Genomic DNA, 20,571 nt, shown 5'->3' with positions numbered 1-20,571 from the left:
TCAACGACCTATACTCCTTACTAGTAAACTAGCAATAAAAAACATCACTGGAAAATTAAACCCAATTTGATAAATATTGAGCTTTTCAAAGGAGTCACCGTTCTTCAGATAATTTTACGGTCTGACCGTTCAAGACTCTTTACATCTGTACTACAAAAATTAAAAGAGAACAACAAGAAAACAAGAATTCAGTAATGTCAAATATGTATTAATTACTATATTTACATTAATCGGTGAAAAATATCAAAATTTCAGAATATACAAATAAATATAACCTTGTAGATACAGCTGCCTAAAAACCTTATATTCAAATTGTCACAAAACCATCCATCCTTAACTGTGAGAACCATTATACCAGTGCTTAAATAACTCGTTACATTACATAGGAAGGTACTGAAGAGTGGAACTTAACATTGCATAAAGGAGGATCTTCTTCGCTTCTTCGCATTCTTGATATTGGCTGTGAGAGACATGAGAGTTAACACTAGAACTCAAATTCCAACAGACAACACAAAGTAGTATAAGGTATAGGAAAGTGGTATGTCAATTTTCAATGTAAGGAATATGCAACAATGCGGCGCAATGCTTTTGATGGTTTTACTGATGTAAGATCCGGATTATGTCATATAGATGGCAGCATACCACATGCGAAAAGGATCACTTAGGCGGTCTTGGACGGCTGTGGAAAGGTGGGTGATGGGTAGGGGGGGGGGGGGCAAGGGTAAGACGGATGGATATTTGCATTAAGGAAATTAACCAGTCAGAATTTTCCTCATGTTAGACATCTCTTAAAATATAATCTGAAATGTTCTTCTCTCATCTGGTCTGAAAACTGGTCTGAGAACCGGCTTAAAACTGGTCTGACGTACAATACTCAACGAGTTTCTCTATACTACATATAATACTGAACACTTCTGCAGGGTATCGATGTCGGTTGGATTCTGTTGGACTTGCCCTTTGACCCAGTCTTGGTTATTAAAACACTCAATGTCATGTCCTCTGTGTATTTCTGTAAAGAAGTAAATTAAAACCATAGAGAACTCTCACCAAATAAAGAAATATTGTAATTCATCCTTTCGGGAAATTTAGCCACTTCTTAAACAATTTTACAATTTGGATTCGTACGACTCCTTGAGACAATAACCGTTATAAACACTGCACCTTCATGTTATGTCTGGAAAATTATAACTGTATTAGTGGTTGCTGCATGTCTTAATAAATTTGCTTTCGCTTTTAATTTATCAGGAAACAATATGATGGTCACAATATGTAAATAAAAATATTACTGATTAATCAAGAGCGGTAACTATTCTTCAAGTTTCGTTTCCTCTATAACGAAAGTCAAACTTTATGTAAAAAAACATTTTCATCATGTAATGTAAAATAAATTATTATATTTCAGTTTTGGTAATGACAATTTTGTGTAACTCTTGTTGTATTCCAAATATTTTCACATGGCTGGTGAGTACTATCTTTCTCACAAACCTGGAACCAGTTAAAGACCACAACATGATAATGATCAAGATTAATACATCATATAATATATATTATATAGCCCTAGGTATACCCTTCCATTGTCCATGAATCTATCAGTTTGTAGATGTGTCCAAGACACACTGTAGAGGATCAGTGGAGTGGGACACATACCTCTTTCTGTTGGGTTTTTCACAATAGCGTCCCCTTCTGCCTGAACGGCATTGGCATCGGTCACGTGCGATACACTTCCCCCCATACATACACGGCCGGTTACAAACAGCTGAAATATGAAAGGAAAGGATAATTAAACAAATATTACTTTATCATTATGTTTTATATTATTTGCCCTTGGTATCTTCCTGCACCAAACGTTACGAATAATGTTACGAAAAGTTACTGGAAAGACCGCAACGTCGGTAGAATCACAAATGACAGACATTGGTGGGTTTAAGTTTTTATGTACCAAAAGTAACACAAGCCTAAAACACGACCCCATGAAATTCCCATCTTCCTCGGCCTTACCGACCTCATCATCCACTCCCAACCCCTCACCCACCCACCCCCCCCCACCACACCCATTTAATTCCCCGTAAGAATTACAGTACAGGAATATTGACACTAAACGTGACATTAATTTGTGGAGATACAAGCTATAACTTCACAGGCAGAATGGGTATTTCAAGTACTATCGCAGTATGTGATTACCATGGTAACTGGTGGTAACTGAGTTCAAAGGTCGCATTTTCAAATGTCGAATGTATAACTTCACTGGGAAGGTGCCCATGATTGGAATGTAACATGCAGACCTTCAGAGCGGTAACCATGGTAACTGAGGTCAAATTGTCCACAAAAAGGCATAGGTCAGATGTCAAATCAAGCAAAATGTGAGTTCGACTATGACGCCAAGGAGAGCATTCGATTGACTTGTAACCTTCACAGCTATAAGTACTACAAAAATATGTGATTACCATGGTAACTGAGGTCAAGGATAACAATTAAGTGATTATACACGTAAAACTCATCTATACCACTCAACCGATAACCTTTAAAATGTGGTGGGAAGGTTCCCGGTACTAAGGACTTGTTCTATGAAGACTTTCAGAAAGAATAGTCAGAGGTCAAAGGTCGAATGAAACAAACTGACTTCTTGCTATATACGGTTTTCTCGTAGAAAACATACCTGTTTGGCAAGTGGATCCAGTAAAGCCACTCTTACAAGCGCAAACATTAGGATTGACACAGACCCCTCCATTTCGGCATGGGGAAACACATATTGCTGTCCAAACAAAACGAAATTTAAAACAAAAATAAACTAAATATACCAAACTCAAAACATATAGTAGAACTGAAAACATAAAGATAGCTCCATATTCAATCACTTGAGTTACAAATATTTCGTATAGAGGGAAACATGGAAGGATAAACATCAAATGAAACGCAACCATATTTACCTTTTATACATCTGAGCTTTTGGACAAAACATATATACCCATGCATATTGGAACTTAGATTTAAGTATTATTATAAGTTACAGAGGTATACTCTAGTATGTAGTGTGCCCCCTTGGATTAATTATGGTGTAGAGTACATCGAAAATCTGGATCGTAACACTTTAAGAGAGGTGAATGATCTTTACTAATATAGAAATAACATGACTGAGATTTTATTCTAATTAAAAATGCACTTTCATGTTCATGGATTACTTCAAAGTTGTTCATATTGGTGGCAGAAACTCATAAGCAGTTTACAATGGAGTTATAGGGGTTTTTTTTAGTTGAGGTTCACGAAAAAGGTGCATTTTTAAAACTTTTCTGATTTACTTTATTCCATGCGATCGAGTCTACTGAAACAGTATCTGATCTATTTGCCTTTTTTTGTTTAAATGAAATGAATGATTTATTTTATCTCTAATTATTCTTCAGTTGATGAAAATGCTGTTATGCTATATAGATTATCATTTCCAGTACTTGATAATTTTGGTAACCAATGGTAACGGTTACCAAAGATATGCTTAACTTGGAATTATTGTGAGATATGTAAATGTGTCAAAGTTGTAAGTTTTGTATTTTACCTTTGTTACACTTCTTCCCCTTGTACCCTGAAGAACAGGAACATTTATTCGGAGCTACGCATCTGCCATTGTTCATACATCTTGGTTCACAGGTAGCTATTGGAAAATGAATAAACGATATGTTATAATAAAGTTAAACAGGTTTGAAATTTAAGATGCAAGGTATTTCTTTATCTGTTTAAGAATGTAATTAGTTTATAGTGGCTCTCTTCAAGTAGAATTATCGACCACTATTCTATCACTTTGCAAGCATACCTCGATTGACCTATATGTTTCATACTCAACTTCGAAAAAGGAAAGTTGTTATTAATTAATATGTAGGTGAACATGTTAGTGTTCATACGGATAAACCCAGCTTAAGTAAAGTCAAGCATAGAAAAAACAACTACCACCTCTGCAACACAACCATCGCGGTGAAATACCGCGATATTTAGAAGCAATGAAAATCTTGGGATAGTCGATTGACAAAATATGAACACAATATTTTGTTTATTTTTGATGTCACTTATTATCCTGCAAATGTATCCGAATGTTGCAATCCGAGGATTAATGTCGTTCCACCAATTTACAGGTTGTAAAGTTGTTTGAGAAGGCCTTGTTACATGACTTAATATCATAACCAGCAATAAACATTTTACCCACATTGCGGCATGTTAACTTTCTGGAGCTAATATAGATATAAATGGCACCTATAGGTACATATTATTCGGCACTGTTGGAAATTGTAGAATGTTCGCAAAAGTGTGAAACTACAAGTAAACAAATAAAATAAACATATAGCATATGTTTTTTTTAAGGAGGAGGTAGAGAGGGGGGGGGGGTGCTGGGTGGAGGTAGGGTTGATGGAGGAATCATCTTGATGCTAAAATCTCATAAAGTAAAGGTTTGTTTTTTGTATTATCGTAGGTTTTATTTTTGAAGAAGTTTATATATTAGATCTAGACGATATATGATACTGGTACTTACGTGTCTGGCAGTGTCTGCCCGAGAAACCTGTTTGACAGGAACACATGTTATGTCTGACGCATGTACCGCCATTTAAACAACTATGGCTGCATATAGCTGTAAAGATATAATGATCGGTATTACGTAATAGTAATCAACGCTTAATCATAGATGAATAGAACAATAAATCAATCTTACACTTTAATTTCAGTATGAATATATAGGTTTGATTAGCGGTTTGCATGTTGTGGCAATTATTCTTAAACCTAAACTATAACGCCCCATCAAAACAAAGAACAATGCAATATGCTTCATCCCAAGTAACATTGCCATAGTGCTTATGCACGTGCACAATGACGTCATTATAACATGTATAGTACTATTGTCTTTTTGCTTTTTGTTTTTAACAGACGGTCTGGCATTCTTCAAAAACTTAAAATTACATAAAATAAATTCAAGTGATGGTCTAATTGCGACAGTAAATGTATATTTGGAGCTAAGAGAAACTCTGTCAAATGGTGGGCTTTCTATGTGTTGAACCCTGTAACTAATGCTCTCATGTAACAGAAGTCAATACTTTTAATGTCAAATCTTGCTGTGTATGACATACCATGTTGGCAATTACTACCATGGAAGCCCCTAGGGCAAGAGCAAGTCCCTGGCTTTACACATATTCCTCCGTTACGGCAATGGGGAGAACAAATTGCTGTAAGAGAACAAAAACAAACGAATTGTTACATCGAAATTAAATATGCTATATTTATATACATGTGAAACGCGATGAGTTGATACATATAAAACAGGACAAAACTTCCAGCCTCCCAGGAATTCGAACCCAGGCCTCCAGCCTCACAGGGATTCGAACCCTGCCTCTCACTATATACATACAGTCGTTCTTAGCAACTGCTTCCAGCCTCCTGAGGATTCGAACCCAGGCCTCCTCGTGATTCGAACAGAGGCCTTACCGGGATTCGAACAGAGGCCTCCCCGGGATTCGAACCCAGGCCTCCCACTCTAAATACAATAATTTAGATGACAACCCTTCAAAAACACTAAAAATTAAGCGAATTGAACCGATTATATTTCAATATTACACTTACGTATTGCACATGTGGTACCAGTGTAACCCGGTTTGCACTGACATCGCTGAAGCCCAACGCAGTAGCCTCCGTTTTCACATTGCAAGCCACAGTTAGCTGCAGACAGACATTAGCGAGAAAATAAACTTCATTTTCAACCTGGTAACAATACAATATATAATTTACCTACAACTATGCATGAAGGAACGAAAGCACTTTTGCAATAAATAAAACTGTTTCTCTTTCGAACTGAACCAACCACAGATGCAACTTGTATACAAAGACCACTTCATGTCGCTACGTCACCAATGATGAAAGTCAAATTAAAGGTAAAATCATATTAACTTGACTATTAAATTAGTGTTGTTGTTTACCACATAACTATATGAAATACTCACTGAGTCACTGACGACGCTAACAATCAAACAAAACGTAAGGTTTCACCAACCGGACGAAAGTCATTTACAAAATAACAAAAAGACACAAAACAAGAAAGGTTTAACCAAATTATTCTTTATAGTTGTTTTATCAGCAATTAGCTCATGTCACAAATCCCTCTTTGTTTCTTTTCAAAACGAAATCAATATATAACGAACACTTCAAATGTCACGATTGCACATTGATAAAGTAATGTTACAAATTAGTCAGTCAGTGTGGTGTTAGCTATTTTGTTAAAATGCGCATATGATTTTTTTTTTTTTTGCAGTTAATCTCATACCAAATCCGGTATGTTGAGATACAATGCTTGCAACATGATTTTAAAGTTGAGTATTCATTGTAATAAAACGTCTATATGTACAAAAATAAGCCTGTCCATGGTTGCAACTTAATAGCACGTGTTATCTTTAGCATTGAATGCAGCCAAAAAACGGTTAAATTAGTTGGGATATTTAGCTCAGGAATAGGGATAGATTAGTTAACCATTCCGGCTAAGGTGGTGTGGGTAAGTTATATGCAGGTAATCCTAATAAACGGACGGTTAAATGTTATAATGTATTCTAATGCTCAGTCAGACCTAGTTAAAACAACTGGCTGTCATTGTCCATTAAACTAAGCTATAAATATAGTTAATTAGTTCATTAATATAACTATATACCGAGTCCAAATGAACTAATTCAATTATTTTCTATGAATAGTTCATTGTATAGGTTGCTCATATAGCCTTCAAGCACGATCATGTTTAGTTGCTATTGCCTGGCGAAAGGATTCGTAATACTCCACTTGATGGGGTTAATGAGAGGATGAAGTCTGTTGGGTTTTCTTACCCAGGTTCTCTGTTGGGTGTCTTTGCTGAAACAGTATTCATCGTTCAATTAAATGTCATAGCGAAGCCTTCCAGAACCATGCATTATCAAGAACAAAGTGCCATAAAATGAAGATGACTTAAGAAAAGATTGAATGGAATATTACGTAATCAATATGAAAACTCACTCGCTTCGCACCGATTTCCCAAATATCCTCTCTTGCAGATGCACGTGTTACGTTTGGTGCACTTGCCGTCATTCATACATGCAGGAATGCAGATGTTATCTGCAACAGGGACAAAGCGATTGTTTTTTTTTTGCCCATTTTCGTTTGTTTTTTCCTTCTTTATTCGACTCTATATTTCTTATAATGCAACAGACTAGATTCAATTCTCATCTATGGGCATCTTTGTAAAAGTTAGATTTCTAACACAGGAAGGTATTTTGCATTACATTTCCTAACTGCTACCAAAGACAAATACTACAAGCGAGGACACATATAAATTAATACAACTAATTTTGTTTTTATTAAGTGGAAGGGCAAAAAACAAGCAAAATGGTGATTTCAATCTGCACTTTATTTAGGAATTAGCTTTCTAGCAGCGTTTTGCGTTTGACACACTAACAGTTAAACCAAACCTACGGAGTATAACTCTAAATAAGATTGTAATTTGTCAAAGTAAGACTACCTTCTTGATTTTGGCAACAAGTAGAGGTTGATGGGTGATTCATTTATTCATTTAATTTAATTTAACTGATTCAACATTTTTTAATCGGATACTGTTTTATATCATCCCTCGTCACATGACGTTAAACATTATATTTATTTGAAAGTTAATGAAAGGTAGAAAAAAAGAGTTAGCCAGTCATCATTTTAGTCAGAAACCTGCTGTAAGTTATGTTTGCAGTTCATTAAAAATTTGATGTTCACGATGAATGCAATATTACAATTCAAAACATTTGGAAGCTGGGCATAACTCCTCTTCTTTGGGATTATTTGAAGCCAGTAAAGGATTAAAAATTCAAAATGACATGAAATAAAAATAAAATTAACAGCCGGGAATAGTCAACTTGATTTTGTTTGAATGTGAATATTACTATATAAAACTCTCGTTTCTAACATGTTGTCTTTGGAAATGTTTCTGCCTCAAAACTGTGTATCCTCCCAGACTATCCACAATCAAAATGCCACCACCAATGCAAACATGAAACATTAGTACATATTTTGCATACATGTATCTTTAGTTATAGTTATAGTCATAGTTTTCACATCGTTTAGGATGTTATATCCAATTTACACCGATTCCCAGAGCGATTTACGACTCATTATGAATTATTCTTGAGCCCAAACGATCTTCAAGAAATCATAGTTTGAACAGAATGAAAAGTATTAATCTTTTTACAAATTTTGGGATGCTTATTTTATATGATATTTGTCCAGTTTTACATACTTCTGTCCCCTGTAACTAATCAATATTAAAATTATTTTGATGAAATGTGTTCTAATATGTACTTTAATGATTACACAATAGGGTTAATTGCCCTTTTTCCACTTAAAAGTACTAATATCAGCCATATTTTATCCCAAACTGAAAACCAATGGTTTCTTACTTAATATATATATATATATATATATATATATATATATATATATATATATATATATATATATATATATATATATATATATACATATATATATATCCATATATATCCATACCTTGAGCACATGTTGGTCCCTTGAAGCCAGGTTGACACTGACATACATTTGGTCGTACACATCTGCCATTATTTTGGCAAGGCGGATTGCACATCGCTGCAGGGAATAAAAAATAGCATTTTACATAAAGACAGTAGTGCCTACTGAATGGAATTTCGGCCTTTCCTTCTTGAATTGCCAAGAATGAATACGAAGGTAAAATGCAAAACCCTGTCACTAAACGGTAAAATTGGTAAGAAAAGTTTTCCGTTCGATATCTTTAATATCTTACTTTAACGAGGGGCCATTGTGGTAACTACCGGCTAGAACATCAGAGATTTCATTCTACGTTGGAGTGGTAGAGGCAGGCACTTTTCACGAGAAGAATCCTTACTGTCGGGATGACAGGATTTCCAGTAAATGCTACTAATTGAGTCTATATAGTCCCGGTGAACAGTGTATACTTCCACACTGGCACACATCACCTTCTTCGAAGTAGGGGGGGGGGGGGGGCGTAGATAACTGCCTTAATAGATATACGGTAGTTCATTAGGCAAACATTTATAGAGCAATACCTTGCAAACTGGCTCGGTTAGCATATTAGGCCTATTTAGTTTTGGCAACATTGGCAGTTCCCCTCGTGACGTCATTATCTTACGGGATGAGCTTGGTTATTAACTTCATTAAAACAGCAAAGAAACAATCGTGGAACTCCAAATTTGGAGTATAGGGTTTTGATATATAGCTACTCAATTTGTGCAAGTTTGAAGGGAATCTGCTACGTGTCACTTGACCTTTAACTCTTTGTTTATGTATGTGCTTTTGTTAGAAATTGTGAGGATTCTTACATGTCAAACATCCTTGTCCACTGGTACCGTATGGACAAACACATCCATTTACATCATTACACACAGCATTCCTTGGGCAGCTTGCACACACTGCATCTACGAATAGGGGGGAAAACATGAAACACAATTACGGAACATGCTAGTGGTATCATTCATTTACTCTTTGCGTATGTTACTTTTCATTCTATACATCGTTACCATTTTGTTTTGTGGCGATGATGAAAAATTATCCTTCTCTTTCGATTTTCGTCAAACTGATGAATGAAAGAATACTTACTGCGACAAAGCTGACCATTGCCAATCAAACCACGTGGACAGGTGCCGCAGATGAAAGACCTCGAGTTGATAGTGAAACAGTGGACCCCTGGGTAACATGGATTACTCTCACAAGGATCAACAACAGTGGAACATGTTACCCCTGGTAAAATAAAAAGTGGAAAGGGTTGCAAAGTGGAAAGTAACGACACACCATCAGCTAAGAAATAACTTTAGTTTGAATATTTCTATTCCAATATTAGTCACAATATCATGTCATGCGCATTAAAAAGTAGTCTCTAGAGCAAATAACGAATTTATATGGAATTAAGAGTACCAAAGTTCCACTCACCGGTGTAACCTGTATTGCACTGGCAGGTCTCTTGTCCGTAAGAATCTGCCAAACATGCTCCATGTTCACACACTAAATTAGAGCAGCTCAGAGCATAATCTTCACAAAGTAGTCCCGAGTAATGAATCGGGCAGATGCAAATATATGGAGGACCTGTGAGAGGATCTAAAAGACAAGATCCTCCATTCTGACATAAGCATTCTATCACTTCAATCTGAAACAGAAATTACAAGAAATAACATCTCTCCCAAATTAAATCATATTTACTGACAAATGTTGCAATGGATGTACACTAGTACACGGAAGATATGTTATTTGTACTAAATGTACGTGTATAGATAGCAATAGGTCAACAAAACTATTTTATAAAATAATTAAATTAAATTAAAAATTAAAATAATATTTTTTATTTTCTAAAACTATGTCATGTAACGTTCTGTCATACTCAACAAGTCAAAAATTGTCAAGAAGTGTAAGATGGCTATCAAAACATTGGATCATACGTTTATTTATTTTCTTTTAAATTTTGAAAGAAATGTACTAAAAATTTCTTCAAGTTTAACTAATGCAACTTGATGGAGACTGGACCAATGGAATAATATTATCCAATAAACTTACATTAATATGAAATTCGATTTCTTCTCCACAAACATCTGAAACAAGGACAGGTATCTGGAAGTAACCGGAACTATCTGATTCCCATGAAAATAATCCTTCGTTTGTGACAGAAGCCGCTCTGGTGTGAACCGTGTAGGTCAAAGGTTGCCCCTCGGGATCAAATCCTTCCAGTTGTAATTGAACTGGCTGTCGTACTAGACTGTATAATGTATTTCGTGGAATGTTCACCAACGGAGGGAGGTTTTCTGTTTTTAAAGGTGAAAATGGTTACTTCATAAATCATTTCTCTCACTGTTACAGAGACACCCAGTAAATTAAATCTACTTGGCAGTCCAATTGGTATGGATTACCTCATCTATATAAATATATCCGTACAAATGTGATGAATTGCATACGTTTTTATCCTTACCGATATAGCAATAAGTTTTCCATCATTCAGACGCCCAAATATCCGATTCGTTATGTAAATATATTATATATAGCTTCTTTTTATATGAATTTCTTATCCAATACAATAGTTTGTACTGAGGCCACGTGAAAGAACAGTCCAGAAGTTATCTTCACGTATCTCTTAGTGAGACTTAGTCATCTCATGTCTACGGAAGCGTAGAAGGGACATTGCATTGACGAGTTACCAACTTGACAAAACGACAATTATCTGCAAATTGACGAGTTGACGAGATGGTAACGTGACAAAATTCAGAAAATTTACGTTTTGACGAGATAACAGATCTCGTCAATGCATCAGTTTTCTGCAAATTGACGAGTTGCACACTTACTACCATCTCGACAAGTTGACAAAATTCAGAAAATTGACGTTTTGGCGAGATAACGGATCTCGTCAATGCATCAATTTTCTGCAAATTGACGAGTTGCACACTTACTACCATCTCGACAAGTTGACAAAATTCAGAAAATTGACGTTTTGACGAGATATCGGATCTCGTCAATGCATCAATTTTCTGCAAATTGACGAGTTGCACACTTACTGCCATCTCGACAAGTTGACAAAATTCAGAAAATTGACGTTTTGACGAGATCCGTTATCTCGTCAAAACGAGATGGTAAGAGAGGATTGGAGTAAGTCTAAATCTTTCCGAACGTCAACGAGGAATTTACCTCATCTCGTAAACTGAAATATACCGTAAGTTTGAATTTAAGTTATTTCAACCATATTTACCTTAGGAGATGGTATATTGTTTGACTAAAGCCACGTGTTCTATAACAGTTAGAAACCATAATTATTTATTCACAGATTGTAGGCTTTCAAGGGTTTTAATTAAATTAGATGACATATTCAACACATTTTCATGTAATTTACCAGATGACTTTGACCAATCTTCATTGTTCATCCAAGGCAGGCACAGAAGACATACTTCAGATGGGTGTTCATCTCTACTAGCATAGCACAATCCATTAATGAGGCAAGTATTATTCTGAAAAATATGAAAATAAAACGTCTTCTTGAAAACAGTTCCACGTAATGAATATAACAACATTCTCGTAATTTAAGATGGGCCTGTGGAATACAAAATCCTGCTTGATGTATTCAACATATTGAAAAACCTTTAAGAAGGCGATTGCCAGAGAAAGCTCAAAAGTCATAAATATATATTACATTTCATACTTGCTCATCATATTAAAGGGATATCAATGCTATATCTCAAGCACCAATACAGCAGATATTCTAAATTCTGATACAACTATTAAAGATTGTAACAATGTTGATAACACAATTGATATTGCTCATAACACAACAATGAGCCCGAAAGGGCCCTGAAATCGTATCATGGACGTCAACGTAATTTCCTGTAGCATAAGAATCTAATCTGATACTGTTTAACGTCATTCTTATATGACAGCAGTAAACTTTCAGTAATACCAGTGAACAGTTTCAAAACAGTATAGTTACTATGGTCATGTAATATATATGGAACATTTAAATGTTCTAAACCTCACAATATCTGAGTTGTGCAAGGTGTGTGATAACTGTGCTGGTTTATGTTTTAAGTGTCACAAAATAAAGCCAATCAAAATGATAAAAACAGTCATCAGCTAATTTTATAAAGAGAGAATATCATCAAAACAAAGGGTATTTAACAGATTCGAAAGAAACACATGTCTCACATTTGTATGAATTTTTCGCGGCTTCTTCTCATCGAAATATATCCATTCCGTTAAGTTAATGATATTCAAAGATCAATAGTTCACAAATACAGTCTTTGAATTAACAGTAAAAGGGAAGATTTAGACGAAAACTCACCAGAATGTGGCATTCCTGCGTCCAATCACAGCTGATACATGCAGAATCGTAAAATGTCAAAGTTAAGTTTTCCCTCGAGAGATGACCGTCCTGGGCTACCTACAATACAATGTCGAAGTACATATGAAAGCACCATTGCTGCCCTAGCTTCATTTTATTTTTAACCAGCTTATATGAGATATGAGGGGGGGGGGGGGTATTAATATTCTGTTTAAATATCATAAACGACTACAAGTCAATTAACATCTTTGATACTTATGTTAAGTTTTCCACATGTTTGGAAGAATTGGTTATGAATTGCTGCTGTACCTAAAATGCGTGAAAGTAAAGCTTTCATCCCCATCCATTCTAACCACAATTATTAAAATCGTTAAATATTGTTTAAACATCGTTAAATATACAATATATCGATGCACTCAGACTAACCTGTACATCCCATTGTCTGAATGAAAACGTCTCTACGGGTCTGTCTATGTTATTTTCCAGTTCACCAAGAGAGCAACGAATGGTTCTCCTGTTGATAACTTGTCCGGGGACCCTGATGTTGACATGTGACTCCTCCTTGTTAGCTTGCCAAGTCTGTTTCATAATCAAATCAAATAGATCATGTATTGTATTTCTTTATTTGATCATGTAACCTGTGATGAGTAGAAGTACCTTTATTTTATTGGTTGAGTAGAGGTACTTCTATTTTAAGAAGACCCAAACCCATCAATCATCATCATCATCATGTTATGGACCTCTGGTATATGACGGACATTACTCCCGAAATGCTAAGGCAATGCTCAGAAGGGTTCTTCCGTTTGGAAGATGACATATTTTTGATAAGTTAGAAGGCACAATAAATAATTCAATAAGGATAACAATGACAATAAACAGTCACTAGTGTTTGAATCTTTGATCATGGTGTCGTTCCTCGGTACCTCTTTGAGTATGTTATATTGTGTTATTTGTAACTGGTAAACATGATTATAAAGAAATGAAGGAGATCTCACCCTTGGATTGGAGAAAATACACTCTACGCTTGCTAGTTTGTCTAAGCCTTTGATATTCAGATTGATATGGTCACATGGATTATTCCTGTTGTCGCACAAACCATTCTTCTCAATGCGTTGTAATACAGGAACATCTGCAGAATAGATATCACAAAACTATTGTTGCGTTGTACATGTGTTGTACATGTGTTGTACATGTGTTGTACATATGTTGTATATGTGTTGTACATGCGTTGTACATGCGTTGTACATTAACGATTCACGAACTAAATTCATGGACCAAACCTTGAAGACAAAACGAAGGGAAATACAAATCTCAAATTGGCAACACGCGAGTCGTTATGGTTGTGTTCACTTACCTTTAACTTTACTGCAGTCAATTTCCTCGTGGCCAGAATCACATTCACATCCATAGGAGCCACAGACCCCTTTCCCGCTACAGTTGTTTGGACAGTTAAACATCCTTTCCAGTTCTAGCTTTTCGCCTACCAAATACCTTTTGTCTTCCATTGCGGCTTCACAGAGATTTTCTAACAATGGGATGGTTTCAAACCTCCACGTTGGGTCATCTGTAAGTTGGATGTCACTCATACATAATTCAACAGCATCCAATACATATTCATCACTTCCAATGCCTTCCTCTCCACACAACCTCCCTAACGGTGAGTACCTTAGCGTCTGTTCACATATATCACGAGCTTGAGTTTGCGTAATTCCAGACGTTGTCGGCCATTTTGGAGTCAAAGGTAATAGATCTAAATCTCTCTCGTCTGGAGGGAATGAATATGTATCTATCAGATTGCTCGCACTTGACTCTGGGGCAACTTGAAACAAAGGAAAATCTAAATTGAGGATAGTCAAAAAGTCTGTAATTGCACTAACTTCTATGTCATCCAGTTGACCTTCTAACCTCTGTTGATTTCTAAGATTAAGATTAATCTTCTTCTGAATATGACTATTGCCAGCCACAACATCCGTTGGAAACGAACCTAGAAGAGTCTGTTCAGGGTCAATATTTGCTACAGGAAAGACATCTTCTGGTGGAGGGGACTGATTTACGACAAAGTCGTTCGCATCTTCAAATGACAATGGTCCAAAGTCCTGCAAACTACCAATGTAAAACTTTGTGACATCTTTGGATCGAATCAGTGGTTGACTGTGGAAATATTCGTATGTATCACATGAGATATCACAATTTCCTTGTGGGCAGATAATATTTGATAAGAATACCTCTTCGCTTTGACTCAATGATTCTGTGTCTTCCCTTTGACAACTGCAAGCAGGAAGGCGAAAGTCGAATGGATTGGAAGATGGTAAGGTTTTGAACATTCCTCCATCTCGTAATCTGAATGATATTGGAAAAAAAACGATACCAGATATCTGATTAGGCACAACGTTGGTGATAGGTGCAAATCACTTTATACCATTGAACATTTTACATGTGCCAGCATTATATACTATATTGCAAAATGACCTCCACATTGATCCATTCGATAAATTCTAGTAAATATCCATTCATAGAAAAATGGTATAAATCTGATTGAAAGATGACACACGACCAACAATCCACAAAGGGTGTTGCAACTGATTTGATAATTGATATAGTTACATTTAAAGTCATCTTGCCCATACCATAAGCTCGCGCATATCGAACAGAAATGTTTCACGATGATGCTATAGTTCATATAGCTACACCACAGTGTCAACATCTACACAATCTCTTACAGCAAATCGCAAACCTGCACCAGTAATGCCACAATGAGTCAATGACCATGCACCGAATATCATAACAGATTAACCTAACGACATCAAATTACATTTTGGCCATATTTGGCCATTAAATGTCTCTAAGAATATCTACCTCCATCGCTCGACAAAATCTACAGGTTCTCTCATTCCTGGTTCCATCGTCATGGTATCATGGTTGTCATGGAAATCATTTTGTGGGTTTCCGTCAAACGTCCCACACAGGCCAGCTGTTCGACCAAACTCTGATGAAGGTACTCTGAGTGAAATACTCATTCCCCAGTCTGCGATATCAGCCCGAACATACGCCCCTGATGGGAACACTATCTAGCACACAAGATAAAATAACTGCAATATCAGCCGGAACATTCGCCCCTTATGGGAACACTATCTAGCACACAAGATAAAACAACTGCAATATCAGCCCGAACAGACGCCCCTGATGGGAACACTATCTAGCACACAAGATAAAACAACTGCAATATCAGCCCGAACATACGCCCCCTGGGAACACTATCACACTATCTAGCACACAAGATAAAACAACTGGTTTAATTGAATAGATTCTTTATCGATGTAAAACTTCTAATGAAGCCATTCGCAGTACAAGGGTATATAAAATTAACTTTGGGAGAATTTAAGTATGATCGATTCGTTTCATACACGGAGTTCATGTTGTTCTCCTCATTTTGATCTGTTTGAATGTATGTCAAAATACATCGTACTTAACTGTTACACTTTGGGAATTTGAATAAGATAACGTTACAATAATCTTGGTTCCCATGGTCCAACAGTTGATTAATACCACTATCTAGCATTCAAAATGTTCATGTACTTACTGTAATCTTTTTGCCATCTTTAGCCTCCAGAATTTTGATACCTTCCGTCAAAGGTTGGCCGCTGAGTATCTGAACATCTAAATCGCTGTTATATGCCTCTCCTCGACACATGTCTACAGCTATGACGTCATTATCTTCTCTGACCACGAATCCACAGTTACATGATACTGGGTATACGGAGTTACTACACTCCCAAAAGCGCGAATGGACCTACATTAAATACAAGTATAAGAAATTAAATGTTATCTCTTATCATTCCGACAGTGTCAACTGTTATCTGTATAACCAATATCAGTCTGCTATAATTATGTTACCCGTATAGCCAATATCAGTCTGATATTGTCATGTTACCTGTATAGCCAATATCGTCTGATATTATTAAGTTACCTGTATGGCCATTATCAGTCTAATATTATTATGTTACCCGTATAGCCAATATCAGTCTGATATTGTTATGTTACCTGTATAGCCAATATCAGTCTGGTATTATTACGTAACCTGTATAACCAATATCAGTCTGATATTGTTACCTGTATAGCAAATATCGTCTGATATTATTATGTTACCTGTATAGCCAATATCAGTCTGGTATTGTCATGTTACCTGTATAGCCAATATCGTCTGATATTATTAAGTTACCTGTATGGCCATTATCAGTCTAATATTATTATGTTACCCGTATAGCCAATATCAGTCTGATATTGTTATGTTACCTGTATAGCCAATATCAGTCTGGTATTGTTATGTTACCTGTACAGCCAATATCAGTCTGGTATTATTACGTAACCTGTATAACCAATATCAGTCTGATATTGTTACCTATATAGCAAATATCGTCTGATATTATTATGTTACCTGTATAGCCAATATCAGTCTGGTATTGTCATGTTACCTGTATAGCCAATATCGTCTGATATTATTAAGTTACCTGTATGGCCATTATCAGTCTAATATTATTATGTTACCCGTATAGCCAATATCAGTCTGATATTGTTATGTTACCTGTATAGCCAATATCAGTCTGCTATTATTACGTAACCTGTATAACCAATATCAGTCTGATATTGTTACCTGTATAGCAAATATCGTCTGATATTATTATGTTACCTGTATAGCCAATATCAGTCTGGTATTGTCATGTTACCTGTATAGCCAATATCGTCTGATATTATTAAGTTACCTGTATGGCCATTATCAGTCTAATATTATTATGTTACCCGTATAGCCAATATCAGTCTGATATTGTTATGTTACCTGTATAGCCAATATCAGTCTGGTATTGTCATGTTACCTGTATAGCCAATATCGTCTGATATTATTAAGTTACCTGTATGGCCATTATCAGTCTAATATTATTATGTTACCCGTATAGCCAATATCAGTCTGATATTGTTATGTTACCTGTATAGCCAATATCAGTCTGGTATTGTTATGTTACCTGTACAGCCAATATCAGTCTGGTATTATTACGTAACCTGTATAACCAATATCAGTCTGATATTGTTACCTGTATAGCCAATATCGTCTGATATTATTATGTTACCTGTATAGCCAATATCAGTCTGGTATTGTCATGTTACCTGTATAGCAAATATCGTCTGATATTATTAAGTTACCTGTATGGCCATTATCAGTCTAATATTATTATGTTACCTGTATAGCCAATACCAGTCTGGTATCTTAAACAAAAAGACTACTATGTAATGATTTCTTTTATGCATTTGGCTACAAAAATCAATTCATTTAACATCTTTGAACAAATATCGGAATTAACGTTTATTTAGGTTAGTCCCTACTAAGGTGACTAGCAAAACAGAGACATAAAGAATCACGAATTTGAGCATTTTGTCTGATGGCGACAAATAGTTTCCGGGATTTCAAATAATATAGGGTTCTGAAATAAGTACTTTACGTAGTATTTTCTAAGAACCCTCTCCAATTCTAGCCTACGTCTTCACATAGTAACGTTTAGTTATGTTACGGGTGGACTGGGGCATAAAATTACTACGTGCTCAGTGACGGCGATAGGGAGTTAAACAAGCGATGCAGTTGGCGCCTCTGACGGAACTAGCACGTTTCTCGACCAAGACATCAGACCGGCATCTCAACCTAGTTAGGTGCACCGGTTTAGAGCCTGTATTCACGTAGTCCAATCTACTCCTGTGTTATATCAGGTTTGTTGCCGAAACAAAATATAGAGAGACCACAAATATTATGCCAAACTATTACCAAAATCCTAACTACTTATCTATATAGTTTAATTACCTCAAACTCCCTCCTATTACTTCTAAACATCACGAACGTGCCTGTCTTGAAGAAACTGTATTTTCTGTTGAAAAATGAGAATATTAAAATTGATATACCCTGCATTTATTTCAGATGTATTTATATATGGGCACGTAAGGTTTTTCTTCCATTGTTGCAAAAAGGTGAAAGTATTAGCACGCCTAAATCGATGAAAGTTCTGTCTCATTTTATAAAGACTTCCAATTGAATGTGGAATGTATCTAACCATGCCTCCATAATATAGATCTGCATCATACCTTAAGTGTCAAGAGGGACTGGAAGTTATGCTCAGTTTGCCTAAATTTGCACAAATTTAGGCATAGTATAAATCCCAAAATATATCATAATATGATCGTATAGCAGGCCCACTGATATCCCACGTTAAATCGCAAAATCAGTTTTATTTAATGCAATGGAATACAGCCAATCCACTTTTCTTATGTACTTATATATAGTTCCAAGTCACGTGGCCTGATGCTTCCAAATAACCCACATCAGTATGCATAAAGTTCATAAAGTGTATGCAATATATTAAAATCTGTCAGTTCATCATAAATTGACGATGTTTAAGTTTTAAATTTTCAACCAAATTTATTTGTCCATCCGTTGCCCTTTATGGAATTTTAAGAAAGGATATAATACAAAGAAAGGTATTTCTCTACTCTGAAAATACAACAATATAAAGTTACAGAAATTGGGCAGATTCTTACTTTTTGTCAAATGTAATGAAATGTGGGTCAGTGAAAGAGAAGCAATAGCCTCCTGGTACGTCATTTACTGTGACCTGAAAATGTGGAGAGAAGAGATATTTAAATTTGCAGGTAAACTATGTGAACTTTTTCATTTGCTGCATTATCGAAACAATTTCGTCAGCTGCAGCGTTTCATTGTGCTCCATTTGTAGACATTTATAATACACAATCGTTAACTGAAAAATAATATTTTAATGTGACGAAATCCACGAGAAACAATATTTTAATGTGACGAAATCCACGAGAAACAATATTTTAATGTGACGAAATCACAAGAAACACTTGAATAGGTTACATACATTACAGCAACACAAAGGTATACAAACCATTGCAAACTACAGATTTTATTACAGAATGACGTCACAGACTTCATACAGTGACGTCAAAAAGATGGTTAATTTAAAATTGGCACAAAACTTAGAAGTTAGGAATAAAATGGAGGACAAGGTCAGGTAGCTTATCCAAGTTTTGCCGCACATTTACAAGTCCGTTAAAGTTCTTAATCAAACTTACTTCGATATCGTCGGGATCAAAGCCATTCCAGAACGGATCGGGGCTCAAGATGGGTCCAGTGGTAATTTGGCTAACTCTGTTATTATCTGTGATAAAATCGGTCATAGCTAAAATATTTACGAAAGTCTGTCTACATCGTTCCTCTGATCTGGCACACGTTTGAGGTATAAAGGTCACAGCGCAATCGGAGAGAGTTATGTCAGGGGTATCCTCTGTTTTGAAAGAAAAGGAGCAACATTGTTATAAGATGAAAATAATGGGAAATGGAGAATCCTGATGAGGGAAAAAAAAAACACGATTAACGAGAGACAAGCCATGTGGAACTTCGTATAAATTGTGACATGTGTGCTATAAACTGGAGTTCCCGAGGAAATATTTAGTTCCCAATAACGCCCTCATCAACAGAATATTCATGTAATTAAGTGCTTCGTATGGTAACGACTATTACAAATTTACAGGACAGCACGATATTCGGATGGGTTGCCGAAGAAAGCATTCAAAAAATGCTACAGATAGCGGTAAGCTATAGCTGGGTGACTGATATACAGGTTACATGGTTTAAAGGAGACAGTTAAGAGAGGAGTAAAATAA

General features: G+C 35.8%; 1 protein-coding gene across 2 annotated transcripts in view; it reads right to left on the bottom strand.

The window, feature by feature from the left end:
* Positions 1 to 187: 187 nt before the first annotated feature.
* Positions 188 to 20,571, bottom strand: part of LOC139965010 (von Willebrand factor D and EGF domain-containing protein-like) — a 50,031-nt gene continuing 29,647 nt past the window's right edge. The window contains exons 9-31 of one of the 2 annotated variants that reach the window (XM_071967159.1): positions 19,981 to 20,192; positions 19,427 to 19,500; positions 18,696 to 18,759; positions 16,431 to 16,640; positions 15,707 to 15,918; positions 14,205 to 15,190; positions 13,846 to 13,979; positions 13,277 to 13,429; positions 12,851 to 12,949; positions 11,909 to 12,023; positions 10,588 to 10,832; positions 9,970 to 10,183; positions 9,640 to 9,780; positions 9,363 to 9,458; positions 8,536 to 8,631; positions 7,003 to 7,101; positions 5,593 to 5,688; positions 5,103 to 5,198; positions 4,514 to 4,609; positions 3,548 to 3,643; positions 2,657 to 2,752; positions 1,648 to 1,756; positions 188 to 1,009 (exon numbers count right to left, since the gene is read on the bottom strand). In XM_071967159.1, the coding sequence (XP_071823260.1) occupies positions 991 to 1,009; positions 1,648 to 1,756; positions 2,657 to 2,752; positions 3,548 to 3,643; positions 4,514 to 4,609; positions 5,103 to 5,198; positions 5,593 to 5,688; positions 7,003 to 7,101; positions 8,536 to 8,631; positions 9,363 to 9,458; positions 9,640 to 9,780; positions 9,970 to 10,183; positions 10,588 to 10,832; positions 11,909 to 12,023; positions 12,851 to 12,949; positions 13,277 to 13,429; positions 13,846 to 13,979; positions 14,205 to 15,190; positions 15,707 to 15,918; positions 16,431 to 16,640; positions 18,696 to 18,759; positions 19,427 to 19,500; positions 19,981 to 20,192 (3,758 nt within the window). In that variant the 3' untranslated portion in view covers positions 188 to 990. The remainder of the gene's footprint in view (positions 1,010 to 1,647; positions 1,757 to 2,656; positions 2,753 to 3,547; positions 3,644 to 4,513; positions 4,610 to 5,102; positions 5,199 to 5,592; positions 5,689 to 7,002; positions 7,102 to 8,535; positions 8,632 to 9,362; positions 9,459 to 9,639; positions 9,781 to 9,969; positions 10,184 to 10,587; positions 10,833 to 11,908; positions 12,024 to 12,850; positions 12,950 to 13,276; positions 13,430 to 13,845; positions 13,980 to 14,204; positions 15,191 to 15,706; positions 15,919 to 16,430; positions 16,641 to 18,695; positions 18,760 to 19,426; positions 19,501 to 19,980; positions 20,193 to 20,571) is intronic. The other variant, XM_071967160.1, reaches the window with a different exon arrangement.

The sequence above is a fragment of the Apostichopus japonicus genome, chromosome 23, assembly GCF_037975245.1.
Source record: "Apostichopus japonicus isolate 1M-3 chromosome 23, ASM3797524v1, whole genome shotgun sequence".
In the NCBI taxonomy this organism is placed as follows: domain Eukaryota; kingdom Metazoa; phylum Echinodermata; class Holothuroidea; order Aspidochirotida; family Stichopodidae; genus Apostichopus; species Apostichopus japonicus.
Note: the sequence above shows the minus strand (reverse complement) of the source record. Positions and strands in the feature narration are given on the sequence as shown.